This window comes from Rousettus aegyptiacus, unplaced genomic scaffold, assembly GCF_014176215.1.
Source record: "Rousettus aegyptiacus isolate mRouAeg1 unplaced genomic scaffold, mRouAeg1.p scaffold_m13_p_6, whole genome shotgun sequence".
NCBI lineage: Eukaryota > Metazoa > Chordata > Mammalia > Chiroptera > Pteropodidae > Rousettus > Rousettus aegyptiacus.
In genome coordinates this window covers 36,672,262-36,698,980 of record NW_023416309.1, presented here as the reverse complement: position 1 = coordinate 36,698,980, position 26,719 = coordinate 36,672,262, and the positions used below count along the sequence as shown (strand labels likewise).

Below are 26,719 nucleotides of genomic sequence, written 5' to 3'. Positions count from 1 at the left end.
AGCTGGCCTCTCATGACTATTTCCCTTGAGAGGCTCACGGAAGGAATTAACCACCATCCTCAGGGATCCCATGATCCACTTGCTATGTTTCCTTTACTTTCTCCCTCCTCTTCTCATGGTTACACTCCACAGGTAAGTTATAAAACTCCATCTTTCTCAGAGTCATTGGCTAACTCAGTTTTTCCAAGGGAAATATTTAGGAAGAGCTTGCTAGGATATCATGGAAGGTTTTGAAAGTGAATCAGACTAGCTTTTCGACCAGGGGTGGAGGGAGGAGCCTTACTTGTGGCATTCTTCCCATGGAGTAAGGGAGTTCAGGGAATTTCTCAGCGGCTTTAGGGAAGGAAAGCCTTTTTCTCCTTCAAAAGTTGTGTGAAGTCTTCTTTCTGGTATTTTTTAATTTCAGGATATTTTAAGGCACATTTTCTCTCTTGAGAAAGAACTCTTGTTTTGAATTTGTCTTGGGAGTGCTTATTCTCAGGGGCAATCAAGAACTTCAATAAAAGTAAACATTTTAAGTTCATAATATCTGATCATGGTCTGCATAAGAAGCAGTGTTAAAGAAACATTTTCACCTTAATATTCACCCTAACTTTGTGCATGTGTGTGTGTGTGTGTGTGTGTGTATAACATACATATATACAAAAACACACACTATATTTTTTGAATTACTATTTTCAGTTTTCTTCCCAGAAGGAATCCTAGACTACACAATGGCATATATTTTCTTAAATCTTGCATCATGTGATCACTACTCTGCTACATCACAACTCTTAATAGGTTTCATGAATGTTCAAAATAACTTTAGAATATAGTTTAAACATACATTTTGACCCTGAAATTATTTTAGTCCTGTGTTTCAGTTTGTAGGAATCAAACGAATGCCTGATTTTAGCAAGTATTTATTTTCAAATTTTTGTCTTTTTAAAGGAATACGAATCTTAGGATTTATAGAGAAAGTGTTCTTGTGCTTATTTTCATGGGATAACATTTAAACATTTCTGCAGACTCTCAGCAGGATTAATGGCAAGGTCCTCATTAATAGGTTCTCTCCTTGGGCATTCTAATCTTAAATAGATATATTTTGTTACCTGGTAACCCTTTCATTTGTCTCTAGAAAGGTCTATTGCAGTCACTGCACATTTCAATCCCTTCACATACTTCAGACTTCTTTCACTAAGTTGCTAATGAAATTTACATTTCAGCCTTTTTTCAGTGTTTTTCCATCATGTTTATTAAATACTTTTTGTATACATTGAATTATGCCTAGTGAACAGGTTTTAGTCCCAGTACCAATTGATAGTGATTGGTTTTGAGCACTGTTTTGAGCATTCTTACACTATATTCATATTATATCTGTATCTGTGTTTAGCAGAAAGGATTACCTTGATTGATTAGTGCTGTGTGACCATGAGTATTGTATGGAATAGTGGTGGCATACATGTGTTTGTCAACTAAATGGAGATGTATGGACACATCAGGCCTTTGATTCATTCCTTCATACATGAAGATTATCTACAATTGTTTTTCTGAATTTACTTGAAACAGCTTATGATTTTCTATGTTGTTGTTCATCCTGACCCTTCTCTGCCAAAGCAGAAGTAATCATTCCTTTATTGTTGCTACAATAACCCTTTATCACCTTAATTATAATACTTATTTCTTTATTGCTAATCATTTACTTATCTGGCTCCTCTATGGATTATGAACTTCGTAGAGGGAAGGACAGTATTTAATTTATTTGTATATCTCTAACATCTAACACTGCTTGCTCGATGTCTCATGTAGTCAAAAAGTGATTTAATTTATTTCCTTGATGACCTAGATGATATCATATATTAACAGTGAGACATACATTATGTTCGAATGAAGTGATTAGCTTTAAGTCCTATAATGGGGTTAGTGTGAATCAAAAGGAAGAGACAGATCCTTCTGATAAGAGTAGATAAGTCTTGGTGTTTGAGCTCCGTGCCAGAGAGTGTCGATACCATTAGGAAAACAAAATGTGTGTTGTGGGGTGGATTTGGGTGAGATGAGTTTGGTTTGAAAAATGTATGTTTATTAGTTTTCGATGGAGAACTGGAGCTGAGTATTTGGTAGTTGGGCTAGTTAGATAGCTTCCTCTGTTATATGGTCCATAGCACCTTACTTTGTTATAATTGTTTATTCATGTCCATTTTTCCCTTTAGGCTCTGAGCTCTAGTAGGGTGGGGAACATGTCTTGTTCAACGCCGTATCCTCAGTTACAAACATAGTTATTGTTTGGCACATTGTAGGCACTTTGTACATAATTGTTCAGTGATTTAACTTCTGCACTATTGACTTGTTTGTTGTCTGTATATTGTGAATAAGGGTTACTGGTTTTAAAATTACTTGGGTAATTGCTTTTCATAGAATCGTTGGAATTTTAAACTTAAGAAGAGCTTAGAAATCTTTGGTAGATCACTCAATTGGATTTGGTAAGGGTGAAGTCACCTACCCAAGTCATTGGACCACAGTGATGAGTAGAGCCATAGTTATTTATTCAAAAAAATATGTACAATACATGCCTTTCAGGCTGATAAAGAGGAGGATAGAATGATGGTTTGAATGAACTGTGGAGATTGCATAGTATGGCTTTCTCTTCCTCTTGTTTAGTCTTTTCCCTCATACTTTGACCAGGGGTTAAAAAGTTCAGAAAGGAGACGAAATTTTATTTGTGCTTGCTGACAGCATTAGATTTTTGGAGTTTCAAATGCTTAACATGAGGTTTGGATAAGCTGTTCATTTTGTTTCCTCCTTGTCGTGTTAGCATGGTGAATTGTTGGTTCTAGGTTTACCGGAACTTACAAGTAATAATTATAAGCATACTCTTATGAGCTATTGGACTTTGTTTAAACAATACTTTCTGTAAAACAAAATTTGGAAAAGGTGGATCTGCCTGAGACCATAATCAAAGAATATAATTTTAAAGTTCACCGAGTTTCATTTTTAAGGTGTGAACATTGATCAGCAGATTAAAAGAAACTTCCAATATTTTATTTTATAGCTTTTCAAGACAGTAGTACACTTTTGTTTAGGAGAAATAACAAATATTTCCTTAATTTGCATTAGATTTTAAAAATATATACTTATTTGCTTTTTTTGTTTCAGTATCAAGATAAAGAGGAAGTTGTCTTATGGATGAATACTGTTGGGCCCTACCATAATCGCCAAGAGACATATAAGTACTTTTCACTTCCATTCTGTGTTGGGTCAAAAAAAAGTATTAGTCATTACCATGAAACTCTGGGAGAAGCACTTCAAGGAGTTGAATTGGAATTTAGTGGTCTTGATATTAAATTCAAAGGTAAGTAAACTTTACTAGTTCTTATAGTACAAGTTAGATTGTAGACCAGGGTTTCTTGACTTTGGCACTGTTGACATTGGGGCCAGATAATTTCTTTTGTGGGGGGCTGTCCTGTACATTGTTGAATACTCAGCAGAGCCTCTGCTTTCTACACAGAAGATGCAAGTAGCACTCTCCAGTTGTGACAAACAAAAAGGTTTTCAGGTGTTGCTAATTGCCCTTAGTTGAAAACCACAGCTTTAGAAATGCATGTTAGTGAGTAATAAAGATTTATTTTAAATATTTATAAAATAATAAATAATTGTTAATAAAATTATATTTCCCTACCATATTTCTTTCTGAAAATTGTTTTCTGGTAAACTCTGCAGTGATTGGACATATGTGGTTGGGGAAGGCCTTCATCAATTCATAATCAAGTAATTTCTAGAGGTACAGTATATGGATACTGAAAAATCTTCTGTAAATCCTCAATTTCAAACTTGTACCACTGGCTTAGAATGTATCAGTGTCTCATTAACTTACTCTTCCAATACTTGAAGGACTGTGTAGTGTTAAATTTTAAGTCAAACTCATTAAAATTGGAAAATATTCTCCTTATCTATTTATTATTCAGGTATCTGTTTTGTCAGGTCTTTCGAGTATGTTACTACTTTTTATTTTCCTCTGTGAAGTTTGTCAGAGAGGAAATACTATGCAGAGTGTTTCCTGCATAGACATTTTTAATCTGGTGAGCAGAAGCTTAAATAATTGAATTTTGCAGGATCTTTGATTAGGCGTCTTGATTTTTGAATAGAGCATGGATCTTGAAATTAGGAGCTTTGAATTTTAATCCTGTTTCTTTTACTGTATTGATTTTAGTAAAGTTGTTTATTCCAATTTTGACTTTTCTGTCTACATGTATAAAATGAAGAGTAACTGACTTCTGGTATTTTAAGCACTTTAGGGAGGAGGACGTGAAATGAGATATTTTAAAGATAATATTTTAAAAATAACTTAAGTTATAAATTTAAACCATAGTGTCCTGGCCTATACTTTTAACATACTGCAAGACTTGTGTTTTGATTTAATCAGATAACTTACATATTTGATCACAAATAAGGAGGAAACTTAGACTAGAGTATGTGATTTTTGAATATCTCAGTACTACATTTGTTCACATACATAGTCCTTTTCCATATTTGATGCACATCTCTAGTTTATTAAAGAGAGACCAGAGAAAGAGAAAAGGCAAAAACCAAGTCCTACTTTGCTATTATGGACAGAGTTCATCACTTTTTGAAATCCTTACCCTTCTTTACTAAAGAAGAGTACTCATTCAGCTGTCTTAACTATTTTTCCTTTAATTAGTTCCATGAAGCTGAGGTGGAAAGATATTTAGATAGAGGGGGATAGTTTCCATTGACTGTCAAAGTGGGATTTATTTTCCTTTTAGACTGAGCGCCTTTAGGTTAAAACTAAAAGAACTGGCCAGGTGTTATTCCCTGAGAATTAGCCATTCTTTGCAGTCTTGTCAACTCCGTACTTTGCAACAGGGATATGCTGGTAAGGGAGCTGCTGATTTAAGTGGTCCAGATGAAATAGTAAATGCTGATTAGATTTCTCTTTCTATTGTAGCTCATTGCTTGCCCTGTTCAAAGATAAAGTTGATCATTCTTTGAAAAGTTTTACGAGGTTTCCTGGTTGTGATTTATAGTATCATAGAATTTTAAAAGTTTGACGCACCTTAGAGATTGTGTCTTCTGACTTCCACTTAGGGAGGCCTAAGAGGAAAATGATTTGCCTAAGTTATATCATAGCACACCAATAATGTTTTGGAAACTCGAACCTTCTGTCCCTATGTGAACTGTAGAAGTATTTATATTGTTAATCTTTTATCCCTCAAGTATTTGATTATTGATATTCTGAAAGCATATTCAGGTAAGAAAAAATTTTGGGAAATATTGTGAAACTAGAAAAAAACAGTATATACATATATAGTATATATACACACTTATATGTGTGTACACACACACACTTTTTTTTAACCTAGTAGATTCTGTCAAGCTAAATGGATTGGTATTATTTCATAAAGTTAAAGTCATTAAATGGACTATTTTAGGGAACTAATGATAATCTTAAATCTAATGTAGAATGTCTCTCAATTGAGATTTTATGCACAACTTTGTTTCTTTTTTTCCCAGTAGTCTTATATACTACCACTAGATAAAATACTAAATTGAGACCATTTAGAGAAAATTTAATATTTTAATTTTTTAAATCGAGTATCTGAATCAGGCCTGAATTCATTGTGCTATAATTTCAGAGGGTACCTCTTAGAACCTTGCCATTGTGGAGTAGAAAGAATGTGGGCTTTAGTGTCAGAGAGACTTGCACCCCAGTCTTGCCTCTGTGTAGTCCTGGGCAAATTATTCAACCTTTTCGATCTCATCTGTGAAATAAGGGAAATAATATCCATTTGATAGGTTCATCAGATATAAATGAGGTAATGTATGTAGAGCATTTATCAAAGTTCCTGGTACATAGTTTGCTATTCAAAAAATGGTCATTAATATGAACACTAATAGCACATAATACGGGTCTGTAATTCCAACTTCACTTTCTGTTAGCAATTATGAAATGTTAAGTTAGTTTATTGATCGTAGGATTTGATTTATCCTCAAGCTGCTGTACTAGCCCACTGGATAGTTTAGTTAGTTCTGCTAGGGCAGGGATGGTAGTATTTGTGTTCACTGTTGTATCCCCAGTTTTTAAGACATATTAAGCTCTTAATAAATTGTCCAGCATCTGGGCAGTTTGTGCCTATTTGTTCTTTATGATAATCGGTTCCTTATGATCATTAGATGATCTGGAATAGTAATTCCTACCAGAGGAGATCACTGTCTACTTCCCTTACTCTCATTTGAGAATCATTGCAGTATAATGACTTGATGACTTCTAGAGAATTCCTTCCTCCCAGTTATTTTATTGATTTTCTCTTGAATATTTTCTTATGTGAATATCCCAACTTAACAGAGGGATGAAATTATTTTACAAGTGTTTCTTTTACTTCTCTAGAGTGGACTTGGTAAGTTGAGTACTGCAGAGACAGAGAAATGCCAAGGGCTGTGTAGAGCCTTATATATTTCTGGTTCAGTGATTCTCAGTCTTGACTGTTTTCATTCTCAAAGTAAATTCTGAGGTATTTTATCCCTATTTTTCAGATGAGTAAATTGGGCCCCAGAGGTTAAGTAACTTGTCCCAGGATTCCCAGGCAGCTCAGCACTAGAGTTTAACCAGTTACATACTGCATAGTGTATGAAGTATTTCCTCCATATATCTGCCTGGGTAGTAAGGCCTGATAACCAAAGGGTGGGGAAAGTGCTGGGGCTGGGGCTGGGGGGCAGCTCCTTTCATTACTCCTGAAAATCTTTACTCAAGGTAATTTCTCCACAGCCATTTTCAGTCCCTGGGTTCCCCTCTCTCTGATTCTGGAGCCTCTGGTGATGGTTTCTAGGGGAAAGTGCCTCTGGTCTACTGCAGGGGGGGAAGTTGAGGCACTTCGTCTAGCTGTACAGTTGGTGGAGGAAAGAACCTGGGAATCCAACCCCACTGTAAACCTATTTTTATACAGTCCTTCTGTGTGTTTTGCCCTGTGTCTGTCCCCTACCTGTCAGTGTTGGGGATGCCTCCAAGTCCTGATTGTCTCTTGTGTTCTGTGACACCATTTTCCTCCCTTCTTTATGGTTTCCCCTGCTTTATTAGTTACTCGCCCTCTTCCATTGGTTTTCCATTTTCTGAAAACTTGTTGAAATCTTTTCTCATTGCCTCCTCCTTTTTCTCCCTGTGTACATTCTTTTTATTCCTTTATTGACATTTTAATAGAGTTTCAGGAGGGAAAAAAACATACAGTTGTGGTTAATCTGCCTTGTTTAATTGGAAATCTGAGAAGGTGATACTATATTTTTGTACTGTTGGTTTCAATCAGAGTGTTGTAGCTAGACCAAATAATTTCAGTTTTCTGTTGAATCTTGAATCTAGGTATTTTGAATTCTTGTTGTTAGCAATTCTTTAAACCTTGTGCTAACTGCTGATTTGAATAGCATGGGCTTTTTATAGGTTCTTATTCAAACCATTGATAACATTGTTCTCTTCCAGATTGACATCAGTTTTGTACTCAAAGGAATGTATGTGTATATATTTTTTCTTATTTTAACAATGATATAGGATCAGTGTACAAATTTAGAAACTACATAGAAATATAAAGAAGAAAATAAAAATCACCTGGATGTAATTAACATTAACATTTCTTTTCATCCTTTTTTCTTTACATTTGTCTACATTATTTAAATTTTTAAAAATTGGGTTTATGTTACCTATATATGATTTTTAAAATGTGTAATGCTTATGTAGTATTTGTTTTGTGCCAGATACTGTTCTAAGCACTTATTAATAAGTTATGTATAAATTAGTTTTTAATCATTTTTCTTAATGTCTTACGAGTTTGTCTTCATATTCTTTAAAAAATGTGTTTATATAATATTTCATAACTTGGATATTGTAATTACCTCTTTTCCCAATTATAAGATATTCTGATTTCCTTCCTTCCTTCCTTCCTTCCTTCCTTCCTTCCTTCCTTCCTTCCTTCCTTCCTTCCTTCCTTCCTTCCCTTTCTTGCTTATATTTTGTTGTTGTTATTAGAAATAACAATACTTTTGGCCATCCTAGCGCGTACGTATTTTTAATGCATTTCTGAATCTTGTTGAGATAAATTCTTAGAAGTGGAATTACTGAATCAAAGGATATAAATATTTTAAAGACAGTTCTCGATACACGTTGACAAATAACCATATAGAAAAAAATTGTGCAGTGTATACTCCTAGTCAGGTTTGTGAGTTAATACTCTATATATACATGATTGATGAAATAAGTGAGAATATACTAGTTTTTTCAGCTCCCCTCCTTTTTGAATTAATTCAGCAGTTTTTGAGCATTTACTGCATTTCAGCACTATGGTAGGCTCTGGGTATACAAAGTTGAACCAGAAGCTCTGGCTTCAGTGGTCCCTCTGAAATTGTATACATAGTATTGGATGAATGTGCATTTTTGGGGGGTGGGCAAGGGAGATAATAATGTCATTGGATTCTCAAAGGGATGTGTGCCCCAAGGAGATATAACACTGTGAATATATTGGCACTTTTAATCCTTCGTACAACTTCGGGAAAGAGATAAGCATAGGCGTTATCTCTATTTTACAGTTGAGGGACATGAGAATGCACAAATAATTATCACATTCTTTTCTCAATGCTTTCACCGTCTATTCAGGTATGAGCCTAGAGTGTGTTGGAAGCTGATGATAGACTTATTGATATATAGTTTCCAGAATCTACCCTTGCTTTCTGTTTGAAAAGTTAATATTAACATTGGCCGCTTTATAACTTTGGTTTTATCCCCCTCCCCATGAATATTATTTATATTGGTAAAATCTTATATTGGTAAAATCTTAAAATCTTAATTCAGAATTCATAGATGTGTATTTTATCTGAGAAGGGTATACCCTATGATAATTTTAAAGCATTAATATATGGTGATAGATGTTTTCAGATTGTTTTTCAGTTATACAGCATGCTAAATAATGATTTGGCATATTCAGGCACATTACATTCATTATCTCCAAAGTGGCTTCACCCTGAGAAAAGTGCTGTTTCTTTTGAGCAGCCATCCTCTACAGTTATTTGTGATGTTTGTATTTGCCTACATGCCTGCAAGACGAATTTCATTAAAATAAGACCAACCAAGGCCCTTGCTATAGCCTTTCATAATGATAGGTTTTTCCTTTTACCACAGCATTTCTTTTCTAGATTAAATATCAGTGAAAGATATTCTTCCAGACCTCTTTGTCAGTTCTTCAGAGATACTCTATTCATCTTCACCTCTCACACACCCACGCACACACCATTCATACACAGATGCATGTATATGTGCATTCTCTCATATGCTTAGTGATTTCCTTTGCCAAGTAAATAGAAAATCATGCTCTTAAAATTTGTTAAAATTTTTTGTTTGTTTAGTACCTGCTCTATGAAGGGTACTGAAACAGGCTTAGCTGGGAGTTAAAAGGATATAATTAGTTATAGACATAGCTCTCAAGACCCGATGGGTCTTTTCGAGGAGCCAAGATACTGGTAGAGGTTATAAGTGGTACAGGCCTAAATGCCATAGGGTAGTATGGAGAGAAAACCATGGGACTTAAGAAGAAGGGGAAGGCTATGGGGTTTGAGAGGCGTGAGGACTGGGGAGTCAGGAATTATTCTGTAGAGGAGAGGGTGAGGGGAATGGGAAAAATTTTGGGATGGACATTTGAGGTGGAGTTTATAGCATAAACAAGTCTAGAGAGTGGGAGAGCACAAGGTGTGTGGGAGCCGTAGGTAGTTGGCTAGAGTTTAGGGAGAGAGGATGATAGAGAGTTGAGAAAGAGTTGAACTAAAGTTCAAACTGTGAGGAATCTTTTAAAGGCTTTGTACAGATAGATGTCATATTGTATATCTCAGAACTTCTTAGTAAAACTACCATATCATTAAGAATGATCATCAGTGAATATCTGATTATAACCGCAAGGAATTTGGTGGCTATGCAGAGTTAGCTGTGAGGTCTCCTACAGCCCCTGCAGCCATTTGTTGCTCAAGCCTAGACCTTCTTTGGTTCTTGTTCTCCCCTCTGTAGCTGCTGTTGCATGCTGCCCTTTGTGCGTTATCATAATCTGTGGAAATCTCACTTGGGAACTTTTTGCTGCCAGTTCTCCTAGCTCCTGCTGTAGGAACCCTCTATAGCAATCTCTTTCCTAATCCTCCCTCCCTCCTTCTCTGCTCAGCCTCAGTTTTTGCCATTATGAAAATCCTAAATTCCTTGCTGCCTAAAAGGGCCTGGGTAGAAAGAAAGTGTGTGTGGAAACCATTGTTGTTGGAGACATAGCAATTTTCTTCTCCCATTTCGAGAATGAGAGTATTTCCCCAATTCTCTTTTATGGTACTTCAGTGTTTCCTGCCATCTTTAGTGGTGTTGACTTGGGGCCGAGTTGTAGTAAGGTGGAACCGTTCTCTCTGTTGAGGATTGGGAAGACATGTTTCTGGTTTCTGGAGTTATAATGCAGATTGCTGTTTCTTGCAAGGAATAGTTCTAAATAACCAATATTATAGTACAGAGAAACTTAAAAACAAACAACCGTGCTTCCTTTTTTTCGTTAAGATTGATATTTTCACCCCTAATTGCTTATGCAATATACCAAAACAGTTTAATCTTCTTGATGGACATCTAGCATGTTCGTGATTTTTTTTTTCAGGTTTTGTTTTGTTTTGTTGATATAATAAGCACATTTTTGAGAGGTTTATGTTAGAGACCATCTAAGCAGTATTATGGTAGTAGTATTTTTGAAAGCAGTCAGGAGTGGAAATGACTCATCTCCAGGGAACTTTTGGGTAATTTATAAACAGTGCTGCCTGCTAGAGAGAGGTTTGCCTTTTAATCTTGCTAATTATGAAGAGTCACTGGGATTCCTCATAGAATCTGTGGCCTCCAGTGACTTGCATTTCCAAGAATGTTCAAATGAGCATTTATCTCAGAGGTTTTATAGCTTGAAATTGTTGGCTCTATTTGAGATCATATTTTTGAGGTTTTGTATATATATTAAATGAAAACTTCCTTATGTATTTTAAACTTTTTTATTTTTTTAAATGTATTTACTTTAAAGTTACTTCGTAAACGTTCTTATAATTTTCTTTATATATTGAATGATTTCTTCACTTTGAAAATAAAGATGATTAAAATTATTGTCAAAAGTCTTAAACATACACAAAAAAGTAAGAATTGTGTACTGAACCCCCAATATTTATTTATCACCCAGATTCAGCTGTTATGAATGTAAATTTTAACTTCAGGGAACATTGCTTTTTTCTTGTGTTATTTTTCCTATAACTGTTTTGCAATTTTTATTTTATGCAGATGATGTGATGCCAGCCACTTATTGTGAAATTGACTTAGATAAAGAAAAGAGAGATGCATTTGTATATGCTATCAAAAATCACTACTGGTACCAGATGTACATAGACGATTTACCAATATGGGGTAAGTACTGCATATTACATTTGCATAATAAGCAAGATTTATGTAATGACTTTGTTAAGGTGATTGTACCCTGAAATCAGTAAATGTGTTTTCATTCTTTTCCATAGAATGATTTTAATACCAACTTTATGGTCTCTCGTTACTCGAAGGGTTTTTGACATTGTTAAACCTTACATGAAACTCCCTCAGAATATTACTTATGCAATATACCTTTTCAGATTCAAGGGATTAAAAGGTGCTTTGAAAAATCTGAAATATCTCCCCTCCCTTGTTTTTCTCATATCTTAATTGGACTTACACTGTCAAATACAATCAAAGGAACTAAGTAGGATTTTGAAGTTTTATTCTGGCTTTCTCTCATATGGAACTGTTGTAGTAATGGCTTTTAGATATGATCTTTTTCTGAATGACTCATTTTGCTAGTTTCTACATTACTTTCCAAAACTGTGCTTAAAAATTTTTTTAAAGTTTTTGCTTTTTAGTTTTTATGTCTAATTTTTTAATGTTTAGTTTGTTTATCTGTATTAATGGAGAAGAGCTATAGCATAGTTAATACAGCTTATGCATAATATAAACGTTGTGTTGGACTAGATTAAATTATTTAAAAATTAAAAAAAAAAACCCCACAAAATACAGCAAGTTATTATAGCCAGCACTTTTGATCACATTTTTTTCTCTTTGTGATTTTTCTGTTAGGGTTTTTTAGGGGGAGTCTTTGGACACCTGTTCTTATATATAGTTAATATTCTGATTCTTAAAATTGTTAGCAGACTATAATATTTGCGAGCAACAAATTGAAAGATGAAACAGATCAGAGTTTAGTGTGGTACCAAGATTAAATTTAAAAGGTTAATCTCAAGATATAATTGTATGTATCATTGTTACTGTGTTGCATGTTAATTAAGTATAAATAGTAAGTATTTTATATAAATGACTGTAATTAGAATTACATTAGCTCACATTTCTGTGATCAGCTCGAGGGTTGCTGGAACACGTGCTGAAAAGTCACTATTTCTCAGCCTATAGTTCAAGAGAACTCTTTAGTCTGGGCTCCTCTCCCCCCGTTTTGTTTATTTTGGTGAAAGAGCAGGTTCCTCTCCTGGTCCTTTCCATCACTTACCGTGTCTTGTCCGGAACCTTAGATTTTTTTCAGTCATTTCTATGGGCTTACTCAGCAACACAGCAACTGTGCTTTCCCGTTTTTAAATAAATATATTTTTATTTTAGCCCTGGTATTCCAAGATCTGCCATGTTTAGGGGAGATACTTTGGGTGTCCAAGAATGTGTGAACCATGGGGATACTTATCAGAACAAAAATTCTTATCTGGCTTTTTTTGGGGTAAAGTCTTCAGAATCTTTTAAAAGCCCCTTAGAGAATAATTTCTTACTTGCAATAATTGTCTCCACTCGCAGAGTTTTCAGAATAGATAGGTAAATAAACCTTGATGAAATTATTAGAAGGATTTCATTATTCCTCTACAGCCCAAACAAAACAAAACTGTATTCCTTGAATCTATACAAATTTTAAAAACTTTAATTAATAAGCAAATAATTCTTAATAAGAAATAATCCCCCCTACCCCCAGTGCTGTTATGAGATGCATTTACCATAGAGGAAAGGCCTTAAGGAGTAACTTAAAGCATAAGGCTCTTGAGAAATATATAGGCTTAGGTAGAGAACATCGGATAAATAACTGACAGTATGAGGGCACAAGAGAGAGATCCTCAGCACTTATTATCCTCACGCTGTTCAGATCTTCCCTTCTAATATCTCAAATTTTGATCAAAATGATCAAACTATTGCCTCATTACCATTTATCTTCAACACTTAGTTCACTGTTTTATTAAAGTATAATTGGTTTATAATATTAGTATCATATATAACATAGTGATTCGATATTTAGTGATCACCACAGGAATCCAGTGACCTGTCACCATAGAAAGTTATTACAGTATTATTGACTGTATTCTCTATGCCGTTTGTATCTTCCCCATGAATTATGTATTTTATAACTGGAAGTTTGTACCCCTTAATCCCCATTACCTATTTTGCCCATCCTCCTATACCCATCCATCTGGCAACCAACAATTTGTTCTCTATGAGTCTGTTTCTCTTTTGCTTTATTTGTTGATTTGTCTTGTTTTTTAGATTTCATCTATAAGTGACATATGGTATTTGTCTTTCTCTGTCTGACTTATTTCACTTACCATAATACCCTCCTTGTCTATATATGTTGTTGCCAGCGGTAAGATTTCATTCTTTTATATGGCTGAGTAATATTCCATTGTATATATGTACCACTTCTTTGTCTATTTGTCTATTGGTGGAAACTTAGGTTGCTTCTCTATCTTGGTTATTACTAGTAACATTGCAATGAACACAGGAGTGCATGTGTCTTTTTGAATTAGTGTTTTCATTTTCTTTGAGTAAACACCCAGAAGTGGAATTGCTGGGTCATACGGTAGTTCTGTTTTTAATTTTTTGAGGAGCCTTCATGCTGTTTTCCACAGTTTACATTTCTACCAACAGTGCATGAAGGTTCTTTTTCTCCACATCTTCAGCAACAGTTATTTTTTGTGTTTTTGATAATAGTCATTTTGACAGGTGTGAGGTGGTACATCATTGTGGTTTTCATTTGCATTTTTCTCATGATTAGTGTTGTTGAGCATCTTTTCATGTACATGTTGGTTACCTGTATACCTTCTTTAGAAAAAAATGACTATTCAGGTCTTCTGCCTATTTTTTAATTGGATTGTGTTTTTTTGACATTTGGTTATATGAGTTCTTTGTATATTTTGGGTATTAACCTCTAATTAGATAAACCATTGGCAAACATCTTCTCTCTGTCAGTAGATTGTCTTTTTGTTTTTTGTTGATGGTTTCCTTTGCTATGTAAAAGCTTTTTAGGTTGAGTAGTCTCATTGGTTTATTTTTGCTTTTGTTACTCTTACCTGAGGTGATATATCTAAAAATACTGCTAAGACTGATGTCAAAAGGCTTTCTGTTTATATTTTCTTAAGGATTTTTATGGTTTTAGGGCTCCTTTCATTTTAAGGTCCAGAACTTGAGAGAAAAAAAGAGGAGGCATTTTAAATTTTGGTACTTGTATACAACATATGTGCAGCTTACCAGGAATGGCTGAATCATAGGTTATTAGAGAGAGCACTGCACCGGACCTCCAGAGACCTTGGTTTTTGTTTGACCATTAAATGAATAAATAACCTCGCTAGATGATGATAATAGCATTTCCTTGAAATTTTGAGATATCAGGAAGTATATACATATAAGGTGATAATTATTACAATGAAAGTGATACTAATGACAAAGCATGAACTTCGGGGATCAAATTAGTGCTAGGTTATGCTTAGCTGTTCATCACTTTTTTTTTTTTTTTTTTTGACTATGATGTGTTCATGTTTTGTGTTTGCCAAATAGTATGAAGAATAGAAGCCCAGCCTGTCCTTTTGCCTTGTTCTCACCATGAAGAATAATAGTAATATCGCTTTTTTATAAAAATGTTTTATGACATTTTGGTTCTAATGTATTTTAAATATTAAGTGACTTTCCCTTGTATAAAATGTTATTTCTCTTGTAGGTATTGTTGGTGAAGCAGATGAAAATGGAGAAGATTACTATCTTTGGACCTACAAAAAACTTGAAATAGGTTTTAATGGAAATCGAATTGTCGATGTTAATCTAACTAGTGAAGGAAAGGTGAAATTGGTTCCCAATACTAAAATCCAGATGTCATATTCAGTAAGTATTAAAATAATTGTATATAGGGAGAAGTGTTTGTGACCTACTATGAATAATTGTATGTTTTACAACTTTAGTGAATGAAAGTTTAGCTTGAAATGGGATGACACAGAGTATTATTAAAACTGTGTTTCCTCCGAATCTATAAGCAAGCCTTCTAAAAGCAGTGAGAAGATTTGCTTCAGGTCTGTAGTGTTAGATACTGTTTATGCATTTGTAGGACCTAACCATTTGCTACAGTAAAGTTTACCATTATAACTGTGCAGCCAGCTAACCCAGCCATATATTTTCATGGTCATGTTTTTAGGCTGCAGTATTCCTTGTTGTTTCTCTTTCCTTTATACTGTTGCGGATAGAGGTGATATATTGAAAATTGTTGGATGGGTATAGTTTACCATATTTTGCTTTATCAGTTGGAATAAGATACTTCCACAGAGTAAGAGCTTATTAGAGTCCTTTACAACTGTCAAGTTAATTGTTTTGTTAGGAATAAAAATAGTGGAAAGAGAAATCCGATGTAGTTAGCTTATCTCTTTACCAGCTATTTTTTTGGTAACTGGTGGAATGAGTCAGTTGCTAGTAGCCGATTTTGAAAGTTTTTCAAGCTTTGTGCGTATGTACCTAGTGCAGATAATGTTTGCATAACTGAACTAATGAAGAAATGCAATAATTGTAATAGAACTATTGGAATCTAAAGATGTACATATTTTTATTTTAATTGGTCTCATCGACTTCTTATCACATTCATCAGGTCAGACTATGTAAGTCAGCGATAGTTAATAGTTCTTGAAAAGTGAAATGACCCCTGTAAGTTACAGGTTTTGTTAATACAGAGAGAAGAAATTTGGCTAGTTTTTTATCATACATATTTTAAGTGCCAAAATTGGTAATATCTTTCTACCATTTCTCTAGTTTCGTATTCTAAGCATGTAAATCTTGTCAAATTTTGTTCAGAGTTGTTACCAGATTATTAATTTGTTCACTGGCCTTGATTTTCAAGTGAAACTTTTTTTCAGGTAAAATGGAAAAAGTCAGATGTGAAATTTGAAGATCGATTTGACAAATACCTTGATCCATCTTTTTTTCAACACAGGGTAGGTAAATTGTATATTTTAAGGCATTTAGTATTTGCAGACATTAATGAGCTTCTGTCATATGTAGGGTTCTGTGCTAGGGCTGTGGATTTCAAAGATTTAACTAATGGCGATTTCAGGTGTGGGCTAAGAATCATAAAGGTGATAGAAAGTTTTAGAGGAGCAGTCAAAAGCTCCCTTCATCTTGACTATGGTTTAAACCAATTAAGAGACACACAAGAAAGAATACAACATATGGGAAGCCAAAATATCACTTTCATTATGGGGCTAATATTGGAGAATATGGCTTATATCAGTGGACAAGTGGGCTTCTTAATATTGAAACTCTGAATTAGACAGACTTAAGGTATTTAGACAGTGTTGGACTGTCTTTCACATGCTTTCCTACATGGACACCTCCCCTTGTAAAACTTGCATGTGGGGAAACAGAGCAGAATGTATGCATCCTCTAGGACAGAGTGAATGAAAGAGTGGAGTGAGACCAGGAGTTTTTGCTAGTGGAAATCCTTCTACATAAAAAGAAATAGCAAGAAAGGGAAGAAATGCCTACCACCCTCAATCAACAGATATAAGCTGGATCTCAGATTGTAAGTCCAGTGGTGTTGCTGCTGGTTTTGTACAGATATTTTGTTTTTAATGGCAGAAAATAGATTTTGTTCTGGTGGTTCCCTCCTTCATAGATGGAGATGAAAAGACAACAGGGCATAAGGGGATATAGCCATTCTCTGACTTTTTTCCTGACTCACCGCTTCTGTCTTTTGATTTGATCTTTTGGACTAGAATTCTGAAGTTTATTAATCACTTATTTTTGAGATGGCCAATAAGCTTCTGTGGTCTCAGATTTGTATTATTGCTGCCAGCTTCTACCCTTGGACTTAACCAGGACCTGTCACTACTTATAATCTTCCTCTAGGTCCTAAGAGAAAAGTAATTAAGCTATTTGGGATTTAGTTCTTACTGAAGGATTTAGCATGCTACCCCTAGAGCTTAAATTCTCCACTTCCTCTTCCCCCACTCCACTCATATTCTCCACGGATGTAACACTCGGGTGGTCATGAACACATTATTGCATGTAAAGGTATAAGCACAAAAAACTTCAATGTTTGAATAGCATTTGAACATATGAGGGCTCTCAACTGACATTCCCTATTGGAACACCTGGTCTACCTTGTTTATATTCCTATTGGATATTAATAACTTGGAGGAAAGGCTACCTTCTGACATTTTCACTGATAGAGCAGTGTACCATATTTATTCTTTTAACCACCATTAATTAGGCACCTGCTATGTGTTACAAAGTGTAATAAGTAAGTGGAATATATTAGAGAATGAAAGTCAAAGATCTGTGCCTTCTTGGAACTTACACTCCAGTGGGGAAGAAATGCAATAAGCATAATATAAAATGTATAGTGTGTTCAAAGATACATGAAATGGCAAGTAAAATGAGTTGTAGTTTTGAATATGGTGGTCAGGGGAGCCTCTGAGATGGACTTTTGAGCAAAAACTTGAAGGAGTTGACAAATAAGGAAGTTGAGTGGGGGAAAGGGTGTTCCAGGCAGAGGCAGCACCATTGAAAAGCCTATAATTATAGACTGCTTTTATAAATTTTGAATGAAACTTTTAGAATAAACTTAAATTTATATAACCTTTCGGGCAGATATTTTGAAATATAATGCATTTATCATTTTCTTTATGATTTCAGTAGGTATTCAATAAATTATTAATTGAGGAAAGAATTTATCTTATGAAGGGGCAAAGGCAATTGTTTGTCTCCTGTTTTTCATGGAGAGCCATGTAGTTTGTCACTTGCCTGAAGCCTCAGGGTGGGTAATAGCCCACACTGTCTTTCACACTAGTGCAGGGGTCCCCAGCCTCCAGGCTGCAGACGGGTACTGGTCTGTGGCCTGTTAGGAATCGGGCCACACAGTAAGAGGTGAGTGGCACACGAGTGACCGAAACTTCATCTGTATTTGCAGCCACTCCCCAGCTCCACCTCAGATCATCAGGCATTAGATTTTCAGGCCCTGATGCCAAAAAGGTTGAGGACCACAGCCGTAGAGCACAGCTTAGCATGTTAGCCCGAGTTAAATCTGTCCTAATTGTTCAAGACAATACATCCTTTATGTTAAATATTTTATGTATGTACCTGTAGAAGTTTAGAGCAGTAGAGCAGGAGTATATCTATGAATGACTGAAATATATTGATGAGTTTTACAGGAGAGAAGGTTTTTGAGTTGGGCTTTAAATGGTAGATAGAATTTACAAAAATAGATCCCATGTGAGAAGAAATTATGAGAAGGATACAGAGGTAGAAATGAGGAAGATTAGGCCTGATCGAAGTATAGGCTACAATGGAAAGAAAAATTGGCAAGATAAGATGAAGTAGCCATTTTACGAGGGGTACAGAATATTAGGGAACGTAGATTTAATATGTGAGAAAATAGGGAATATCACTGTTAGTGTTGGAGTAGAGGAGTGGTATTTGAACATAATGTTTCAGAAATATTTGCTGGGTAAGTAAGTGCTTCCCTTTGTATAGTGAATACTCATTCCCAGTGTGTCTTAAGAATGAATATGTAAAAGTTTTAAAAGATTTTATTTTCGCATTAACATCCCATTGTCATGGAACTTAAGAATTTTGTGACTGATACTTAATCTAATATTTTATGTTATTTTAGATTCATTGGTTTTCAATTTTCAACTCCTTCATGATGGTTATCTTCTTGGTGGGCTTAGTTTCAATGATTTTAATGAGAACTTTAAGAAAAGATTATGCCCGGTACAGTAAAGAAGAAGAAATGGATGACATGGTAAGCAAACATTTTATATTATATTAATAAAAACAATTTAACTCAGTGTTATTTTGAATGTTGGAATGTATGTCTACAGTCTTGAGGTCAGATGAGTTTCACAGTTCAGAGATGTCAGGTTTTAGAAAGGTGTACAACTCTAAGAGCCGTCTCTAATAAAATCTATTAACTTTTTTTTTTTTTTTTTTTTAGAAAAATATGTGAACATTCACCCTCAGTGGGATAAATAAACAGTATAAATAACCTCTTTTTTAGTCCAAGGATAGCCACTAAATAAGGGTATAGCAAACTTATGAAATAAGCTTTAGTTTTAAGAATTTTTGATTGCAAAATTGCAGATAGGAGGTTGTAGGCCTGTTGGCATTTTTCTAATACTGTTAAATATTGCATGAAATTCAGGCAGTAGACGAAATTATTAATTTACATTTAGTTTAATAAGTTTGAGGTAGGGGGCTTGTTTTCTAAATTCTTTTACAAAATTATAGAATTATATTGTAAACAATTTCATAAAAAGTGTTCTTTAGAATGTTAATGACTATTCCGTGTAGATATGTTTCATCATTAAATAAGTTTGGAAAACAGTTAAACAAATTTAAATTTTAATGTGCTAATGTATATTGTGAAATATTAGAGGGTAGATAAAATATTTGGTGCTTCTCAAACATATCTGACCAGGATGGATCTTTCCCTCCAGAAAACAGATTACCTTGAGGGACTTGTGTAGATATTTACTTATTCAAATTGAAAAGGAAAAATTGAATCTCTTATAAAATACTGTTTATTAAAACTACTGTCATTTAACCGTCCTGTATTTTCCCCATGTGTTTTCTTAGATTCAAGTCTATAAAGGACATGTGTCTGCATTGTTAGGGCATCTTGTAGTGGTTTTGATACTCTTCTTTTCCACCTGGCCCCTCGTCATGTATGAACCACAGTCATGACATAAATGGCAAGAATAGTAGTTGAAAGTAATGTTAAGAGAGTCAGTGTGCTATTCTCCCAATTTGACCTTTTTTATTTTCTTCTTTTTGCTCCTAAATAATTTTATTTTCCTTTGAGATTTTTTGAGCACAATGGGAGTCGCCTTACAGGGCCTAGGTAAAAGTTATTTAAAGCAGTGATTATTTTAAATTTGAAATGTCTTTTCTCGCTATTTTCAACTCTTTTAAATAGCTACGTTTGAAGGGAGGGAACTTAAAACTGTAATACGTTTTCACCTATATTCTGCATTTTAATTTTATTCTGAATAATTTTCTCTTCTGTCTACATATATATGTATACAGGATAGAGACCTGGGGGATGAGTATGGCTGGAAGCAGGTGCATGGAGATGTATTTAGACCATCAAGTCACCCACTGATATTTTCCTCTCTCATTGGTTCTGGATGTCAGATATTTGCCGTGTCGCTCATTGTTATTATCGTTGCAATGATAGAAGATTTATATACAGAGTAAGTGCTTGTACTTTATTATCTTTTTGTTGTTCTTGAATAGTCTTAATCATTGGAACTTTTGAAAGTCAATCATCATTAAATATTTGCTTATTTCCACTATCTTAGAATTTAAATAGCATAAACGTCACTGCAGACAAATAGTGAACTTCAGGTATAATAATTTTCAGGTATAAATATATTTTCTGTTATATGCTAAAACTTACTAGCCTTATTGAACATTTTGATTGATTATAAAAGTTGTGTTCCATTAGAGGTATGAGTAGAATTACTTAGAGTCCAGAACTGTTGGACCGAGTGAATAGGCATTTTTCTGAAAGCCAGACATCCAATTAGACCTTCATAAGAAGCACATGGCTTCCACAGTTACTAAATTAGTACGTCACGTTTACCCCTCCACACTAGGAGATTCACTATATAGAAAAGAAGAAAACATTTTAAAAGTAAAAAGGATGATAGGAAAAGTACATGAGGTTAGAAAAATAATTAAATGACTTCTTATCCTATATTTATGTAGTTTTTAGTATAGTTTTTCTTTGTAGACAAATGAGTTGCAAGCAATTTTTGATTTGAGGTTTTTGGATTATAAGAAAAAGTGCATTTACAAAGATCTCAAGTTCCTATAACCTTGTGCTCAGAGAGCCATGACCTTAATGAAGAAAACACACTCTGAGCCTGGGTGGCAGAGGTTCTAATTCAGGTGCCTCAGATGCTGCCCCATGAAGCCCTCAGAGTGATACTTGTCTCCAGTTATATTTTATACTCCTATTTCAGGTCATAATGCATTCTTTCTTTTATATATGTCTGGTATTTGGTGGACAAACAATAAATTGTTGCCAAAATAATGGCTCTTTAGTTGTATATTAAATATATATTAAATATTTATACTACATCGCAGTTTATTCTGCTAGACAATAAGCTCTTAGAGAGCAAGGACTGGGTTTTAACTTATCCTTGAATTCTCAGAGTACCTGCTTAAAGAACTTTGCATGTGCAAGGTACTCAGTTAATGCTTGTTGAAGTGAATGTGTATTTATCAACAGAGCTATTTTTCTGTTGTTTTTGTTTACTTGTTTAATATAACTTTTGCAGTTTAATTACCATATAAGCTTTAAAATAATCGACCAAAATCTAAACTTAGGTATTCTGGTGGGTAGTTCATATTAGAATATATTTCAGATGAATTAAATCCCAAATACAATAAAAACATTTCATATCTACCAAGAAGTCATGCTTTACATTAAATACTGTATTAAATTCATCACCACTTAATTGACACTGACTATACAGTCACAGTCTTAGGAGTTACTAATAGATAATAACCTTTCCTAGAAACCAAGTTTTTGCTTTCTTCTCAGATGTTAGTGGTATAGTTTTGGCAGTTCATTTTTTTAATTCAGAAGCTCTTCCGCTTACAGAGAAATAAGAAACCACATTTAATAGATGGTGTTAACAGGCAAGACATGCATTCTTATTTTAGTCTGTTATTACTATTGATGGTTGTTCTCTGTTGTGCTTATTTGAAGTGAACATAAGTATGTATATGATAATCACTAAAGCTATATTATTATGATGATATCGAAGTGACTAACATTATTAAAGTTCCATGTTAGGTGCTTTATGCACATTAGCTCCTTTAATCCTCACATCAGCCCTGTGAAGAGACTGATTATCTTCATTCTACAGATGAGAAAAGTAAATCTCAGAAAGGTTAAATAATTTGACTGAGATCATGCAGCTATTAATAAGCAGTGTTAGCAAGCCTAGATTTGATTCTAGGTACTCTTACTCCAGCTCTCTTAATTTTACATGAAGTGAAAATAGAGATAATAAAAATAGAGATAATAAAAAAAGTAGTGAGAACATGAAAAACTTGCACATATTATTTGTAAGAAGCACCCCAGAGCAGAAATGATTCTAAAGGAAAAACAGATAATGTAACATGTGAAAATTACTTTGTCTCAGTAATAATTATAGCAATCAGAGAAGAAAACATTTAGGTGGGTAGAGGATCAGCATCAGTGTGTTGCCTATTAGTGCGATGTTAACTATTGAGAAGACATGGTGTTTGAGAAGGTATGGGTCAGTCTGATCAAATTTCACCTACGCCATTGCCCTCAATATTTCAGTGGAGTGGTGAGGTGGCGAGTGTAGGTAAAGCAGCTCCTTAAAGGCAGCCCCTTTCAGTCTTGGAGAGGCGAACAAAGAGAACAGTTCTCTACCTCAGCAGATTTTTCAGTGTAGATGAAAATCGTCTATTTCGGATAGAAAATGCCCGTAGAATATTTATGAACGAAGAGATAAAATGTATGTCTGATTTTTAAAACTGACTGATACACTTCCATTTAGTAGAAATGTCTCTGGGGACTGAGAGCTTAAATCCCTGCTAGTCATTTTGGGCTCTCAGTCACATGAGCAGCTTTTTTGAACCCTCTCTGGTAATATTAAGACTTCTGGCTAGTATTAAACTGGTATTACTGAAACTAATACAGCCTTTTAGTTTTCAGCATTGTTAGGCTTATGTCAGCCTTATACACCTAATTATGAACAGAAAATGGGTTGAATTTGTTAATGATAGTTTGGAAAGAATAATTTAGTACTTAAATTGTTTAACTGAGTTCTTGAAAAAAAAACAAATTCAGTTTTTAAAACTGATTAACTTTGAGACCTATGATCTTTTAAACATGGAATTGACATTCATATTTACTCTAACATTTATGTTAACTATATATTAATGGGAATTAAATATTGCAATGTTTTAACTATTACACATCTGCTTTAAGAAATTGAACAGAGGAGTGCTACATATTTCACGTCTTTGATGACATTTGTGTTCTATATGGGTGGACAGTGGAATGGAATAATTATTACCCAGAAGGTGGTTAATTTATGAAAATTATATATTCCCCCAGTGTACACATTAGTGTGATATTCTTGTAAATTCTCTTTAAAAGAATATTCAAACTGACATGTATTCTATCAATAGATAAAACTTTTCATCTTTTCTATATATAGAACATATTTTACCTTTCTAGTTATGGTGAGTTTCAGAAATGGTCTTTATTGTTGAAGGACATTTTTATATTATGGCAAAGATAGTGTCATTTATCATTTTGATCCTTCTCTTTGCACTAGGCATTTAAAATTTTTCGTCTAGTTTTATTCAGTGCGATTGGTCTGAATTCCCTAGGTACCATTCTTGTAAGAGGAAGTTAGAAATTGTTGATCTGAGTTATTAATGTTGATTTGTGGATCTATGGATTTTTAAAAAATCACTTTTAACAATATAATGGAGACTAAGTAGAGAAAGTCTCAGTGTTATGCCATTTAAAGTAATAGCACTAATATAGATTATGCTACTTACATTATATTTCTATCAGCAGACAAGACTCTTAAGCAGTTAAGTCAAATTAGAAAGATGTTCTAATTATTTTTCTTAACAGATGAATAACCTTTTCCATATGATGTGATTGGTTCACAGGGTTGCAAAAACAGTTTTAGTGCCAGCTTTTAATATTTTTGCCAAAGAAATGTGAAATATTTATTTAGAATATATTATGAAATTTAACTGTGAATTTTTTAAAAATTAAGATCAGTCTATTACTTTGTAAAAATTAAGATCAGCCTATATCATGTGCAATTTTAATTGGAAATTCATTCACTAGGCAACCTTTTAAGGTACTTTGTAGTCCAGGATAATATTTTTGTGTTCCTATTAAATTTTTCTTTAAAATTAAACTAATGTTAATATGGTAAGACTATATGATATGTTCTTTAAATTATTTGTTTTAATTTATCTTACGTTTTTTTTTTGCCTTTTTAGGAGGGGATCAATGCTCAGTACAGCCATATTTGTCTACGCTGCTACATCTCCAGTGAATGGTTATTTTGGAGGAAGTCTGTATGCTAGACAAGGAGGTAACTTATGAGTTACCATTTTGTACTTTTAATTATAGATGCTAATATTTTACTATGAGGTATTTGGAATTTAAAATGGGCAATAACAGTCTTTGTTATCCCATTTAACATAATCTCCCCCAAACCTATTATATGTTCTATCTTACTTTTATGGAGCCTCTTGCTTTTTATTTCCTAAAATGTGAATAATCAGTAGATTATCTCCATTGTTCACTGTGAAGTTAGCCCTGAGAAACTTGAAAGAGAAAGTATATTTAAGTTATTGATATTATGTTGCTTTGAGGTGCCTAGCTTCCTTGTCGTTCTCCATGGGAGGCTTCCACATTGAGTGTATAGCTTCATAAGAATATAAAGCCATACATCATTTTATGACTTATGGATAAAGTGTCTGGATGGTGGAAGGAGAATAGGAATGAGAGCTGTTTATTTCTGTTGACTCTTAAATATTTATCAAAGGACTCTGTACAAAAGTTTCTGTTATTCTCTGTCACAATCTTTTGCTAAGAGCACTTTATTTTAAATGCCCCCTTGCTTTTTTACTGTTGTGACCTGGAAATGATGGAGGATGCATAGAAGATACAAGGGTACTTCTTGGTGTTTCTGTGATGGCATTCAAGGGGTCTTGTAGTTCTTTGTTTTCCCTATAGTTGTCTGGGGTCAGAAAAGTGCTGAAAGTAGTAGATTTGCATATTTCAGATTAAGAGTGAAGGGTTGTCAAAAGACCTTAAAATCATATTCCTAAGGATAGAGACTTCCTAATGTGATTTTCTCAGCCCATCCTAAGCAATGTCAACATTAGGGAATCCTTTCTTCTTTTAGTAGACTAGACTTACACATTATAAGAGCTCAGAGCCTGAGATCATTTAAAATTTCTCCAGGTTTACTGTTTTCTTTATTGGTCCTGTTTGACTTAATGTGGTCTGTGCCTTCAGTATAGGTAATTCTTTGGAATGCCTGAGGGAGTATCGTTATGTATTCTGTTTTAGTTAGGCGGTCAGTCTCCAGTCTTTACATTGTACCTCCAGATAAAGACAAAAGAGTCTAATCTCACAGTACTACCAACCAATGGAAATAAGGATGCCTAAGGTAACTTCTTTGAATTTGACCCGGAAATTATTAAGGCTGAAAATTTTATGGGTTATGACCCTCGGAAGTCTCCACAGCAGAAACAGATTTATTTAAAATGGGAAATTTATTCCTACTTGGACATAAATTTGCTTTTAGTCTGATAGCAAGAACACCCAGCTAAATTACACTACATTTAGGCTTGAAAGCTCAGAGTTCAGGCTCAAGCCCCTTGGTGTATCAAGTCTTTACAAATCTAAAGGTTATTGTCTGGTAGTGCCCTGAGATTTGATCATGTCCTGATATTTTTTTCTGAAAAATCCCTAGAAACCAGGTTAATTTAGAGGTTAACGCAGAGAATCACAAAGTTTTCAGCGTTATTTCAGGATTTGAACTACAGTGAAGTTCTAGGTCTTCACACTCTGCAGTACACTGGATAATGCTCCAGACTCATTTTGAAGTCAGGGGTAGCCTGGAACTTGGCCAGAGTCTCCAAGGGTATGGGGAGTGGTAGGAAGCACAGCAGTGTAGATTCCTGGGCTACTTACTGTACCTGGTAGAATGTGCGTGGGATTCTTTTTGACTCTTGGGGGAAATAGAGTTGAATATGGAAATTCTTAATACTTGCCTGAATCTGAGAAGATAATACAAAATGCAGGAAAAGGGAAGGCTAGGAAAGAGTTGGAATTAAATAGGAGAAATAATTCATACTTTAATTAGTTGCCACCTTTTTGTGGTGGTGTTCAAATTCTGAATATTAGTTTGGAAAGGAGGGAGTTCTTGAAACTTACCTGAGAAAGAAACTAAATCAGGGAGAAAGTTTAGAATAAAGAGTTTTTCTGGAGAATTGTCAAAATTTGGGTTGTAATTCTGTGAGGGAGATACTTAACAAGAATTTAATATAGAAAAAAATGAAAGATCAGTTTTCGCTTGTTTTTCCTATTGCACTTTCTGTTCGGATCCATAGTGCTTATGATTGTATGGTTGAATTTTAATAGCGATCCAGTGTTAAATCTTTATAGTCTGTTCCTGAGTGGTATGAAGATGCTCTCTTGGTGCTGCACTTGCTTGTGTACTCTGCTGTATTAGAAAGACAGCTCCTTGGTACTCTCCTGGTCAATATGAACATGATTTAAAAATTCCAATTACATAGTTTAAAAATACCTTCCCTCAATTATTTAAATAATAGGTGCTCACTGTA

General features: G+C 34.3%; 1 protein-coding gene across 1 annotated transcript in view; it reads left to right on the top strand.

Annotated features, from left to right (window-relative positions):
* Positions 1 to 26,719, top strand: part of TM9SF3 (transmembrane 9 superfamily member 3) — a 57,334-nt gene that overhangs the window by 5,734 nt on the left and 24,881 nt on the right. The window contains exons 2-8 of the mRNA XM_016164157.2: positions 3,133 to 3,328; positions 11,303 to 11,425; positions 15,021 to 15,181; positions 16,198 to 16,275; positions 18,954 to 19,085; positions 20,369 to 20,535; positions 24,359 to 24,453. Coding sequence (XP_016019643.2) covers positions 3,133 to 3,328; positions 11,303 to 11,425; positions 15,021 to 15,181; positions 16,198 to 16,275; positions 18,954 to 19,085; positions 20,369 to 20,535; positions 24,359 to 24,453 — 952 coding nt within the window. The remainder of the gene's footprint in view (positions 1 to 3,132; positions 3,329 to 11,302; positions 11,426 to 15,020; positions 15,182 to 16,197; positions 16,276 to 18,953; positions 19,086 to 20,368; positions 20,536 to 24,358; positions 24,454 to 26,719) is intronic.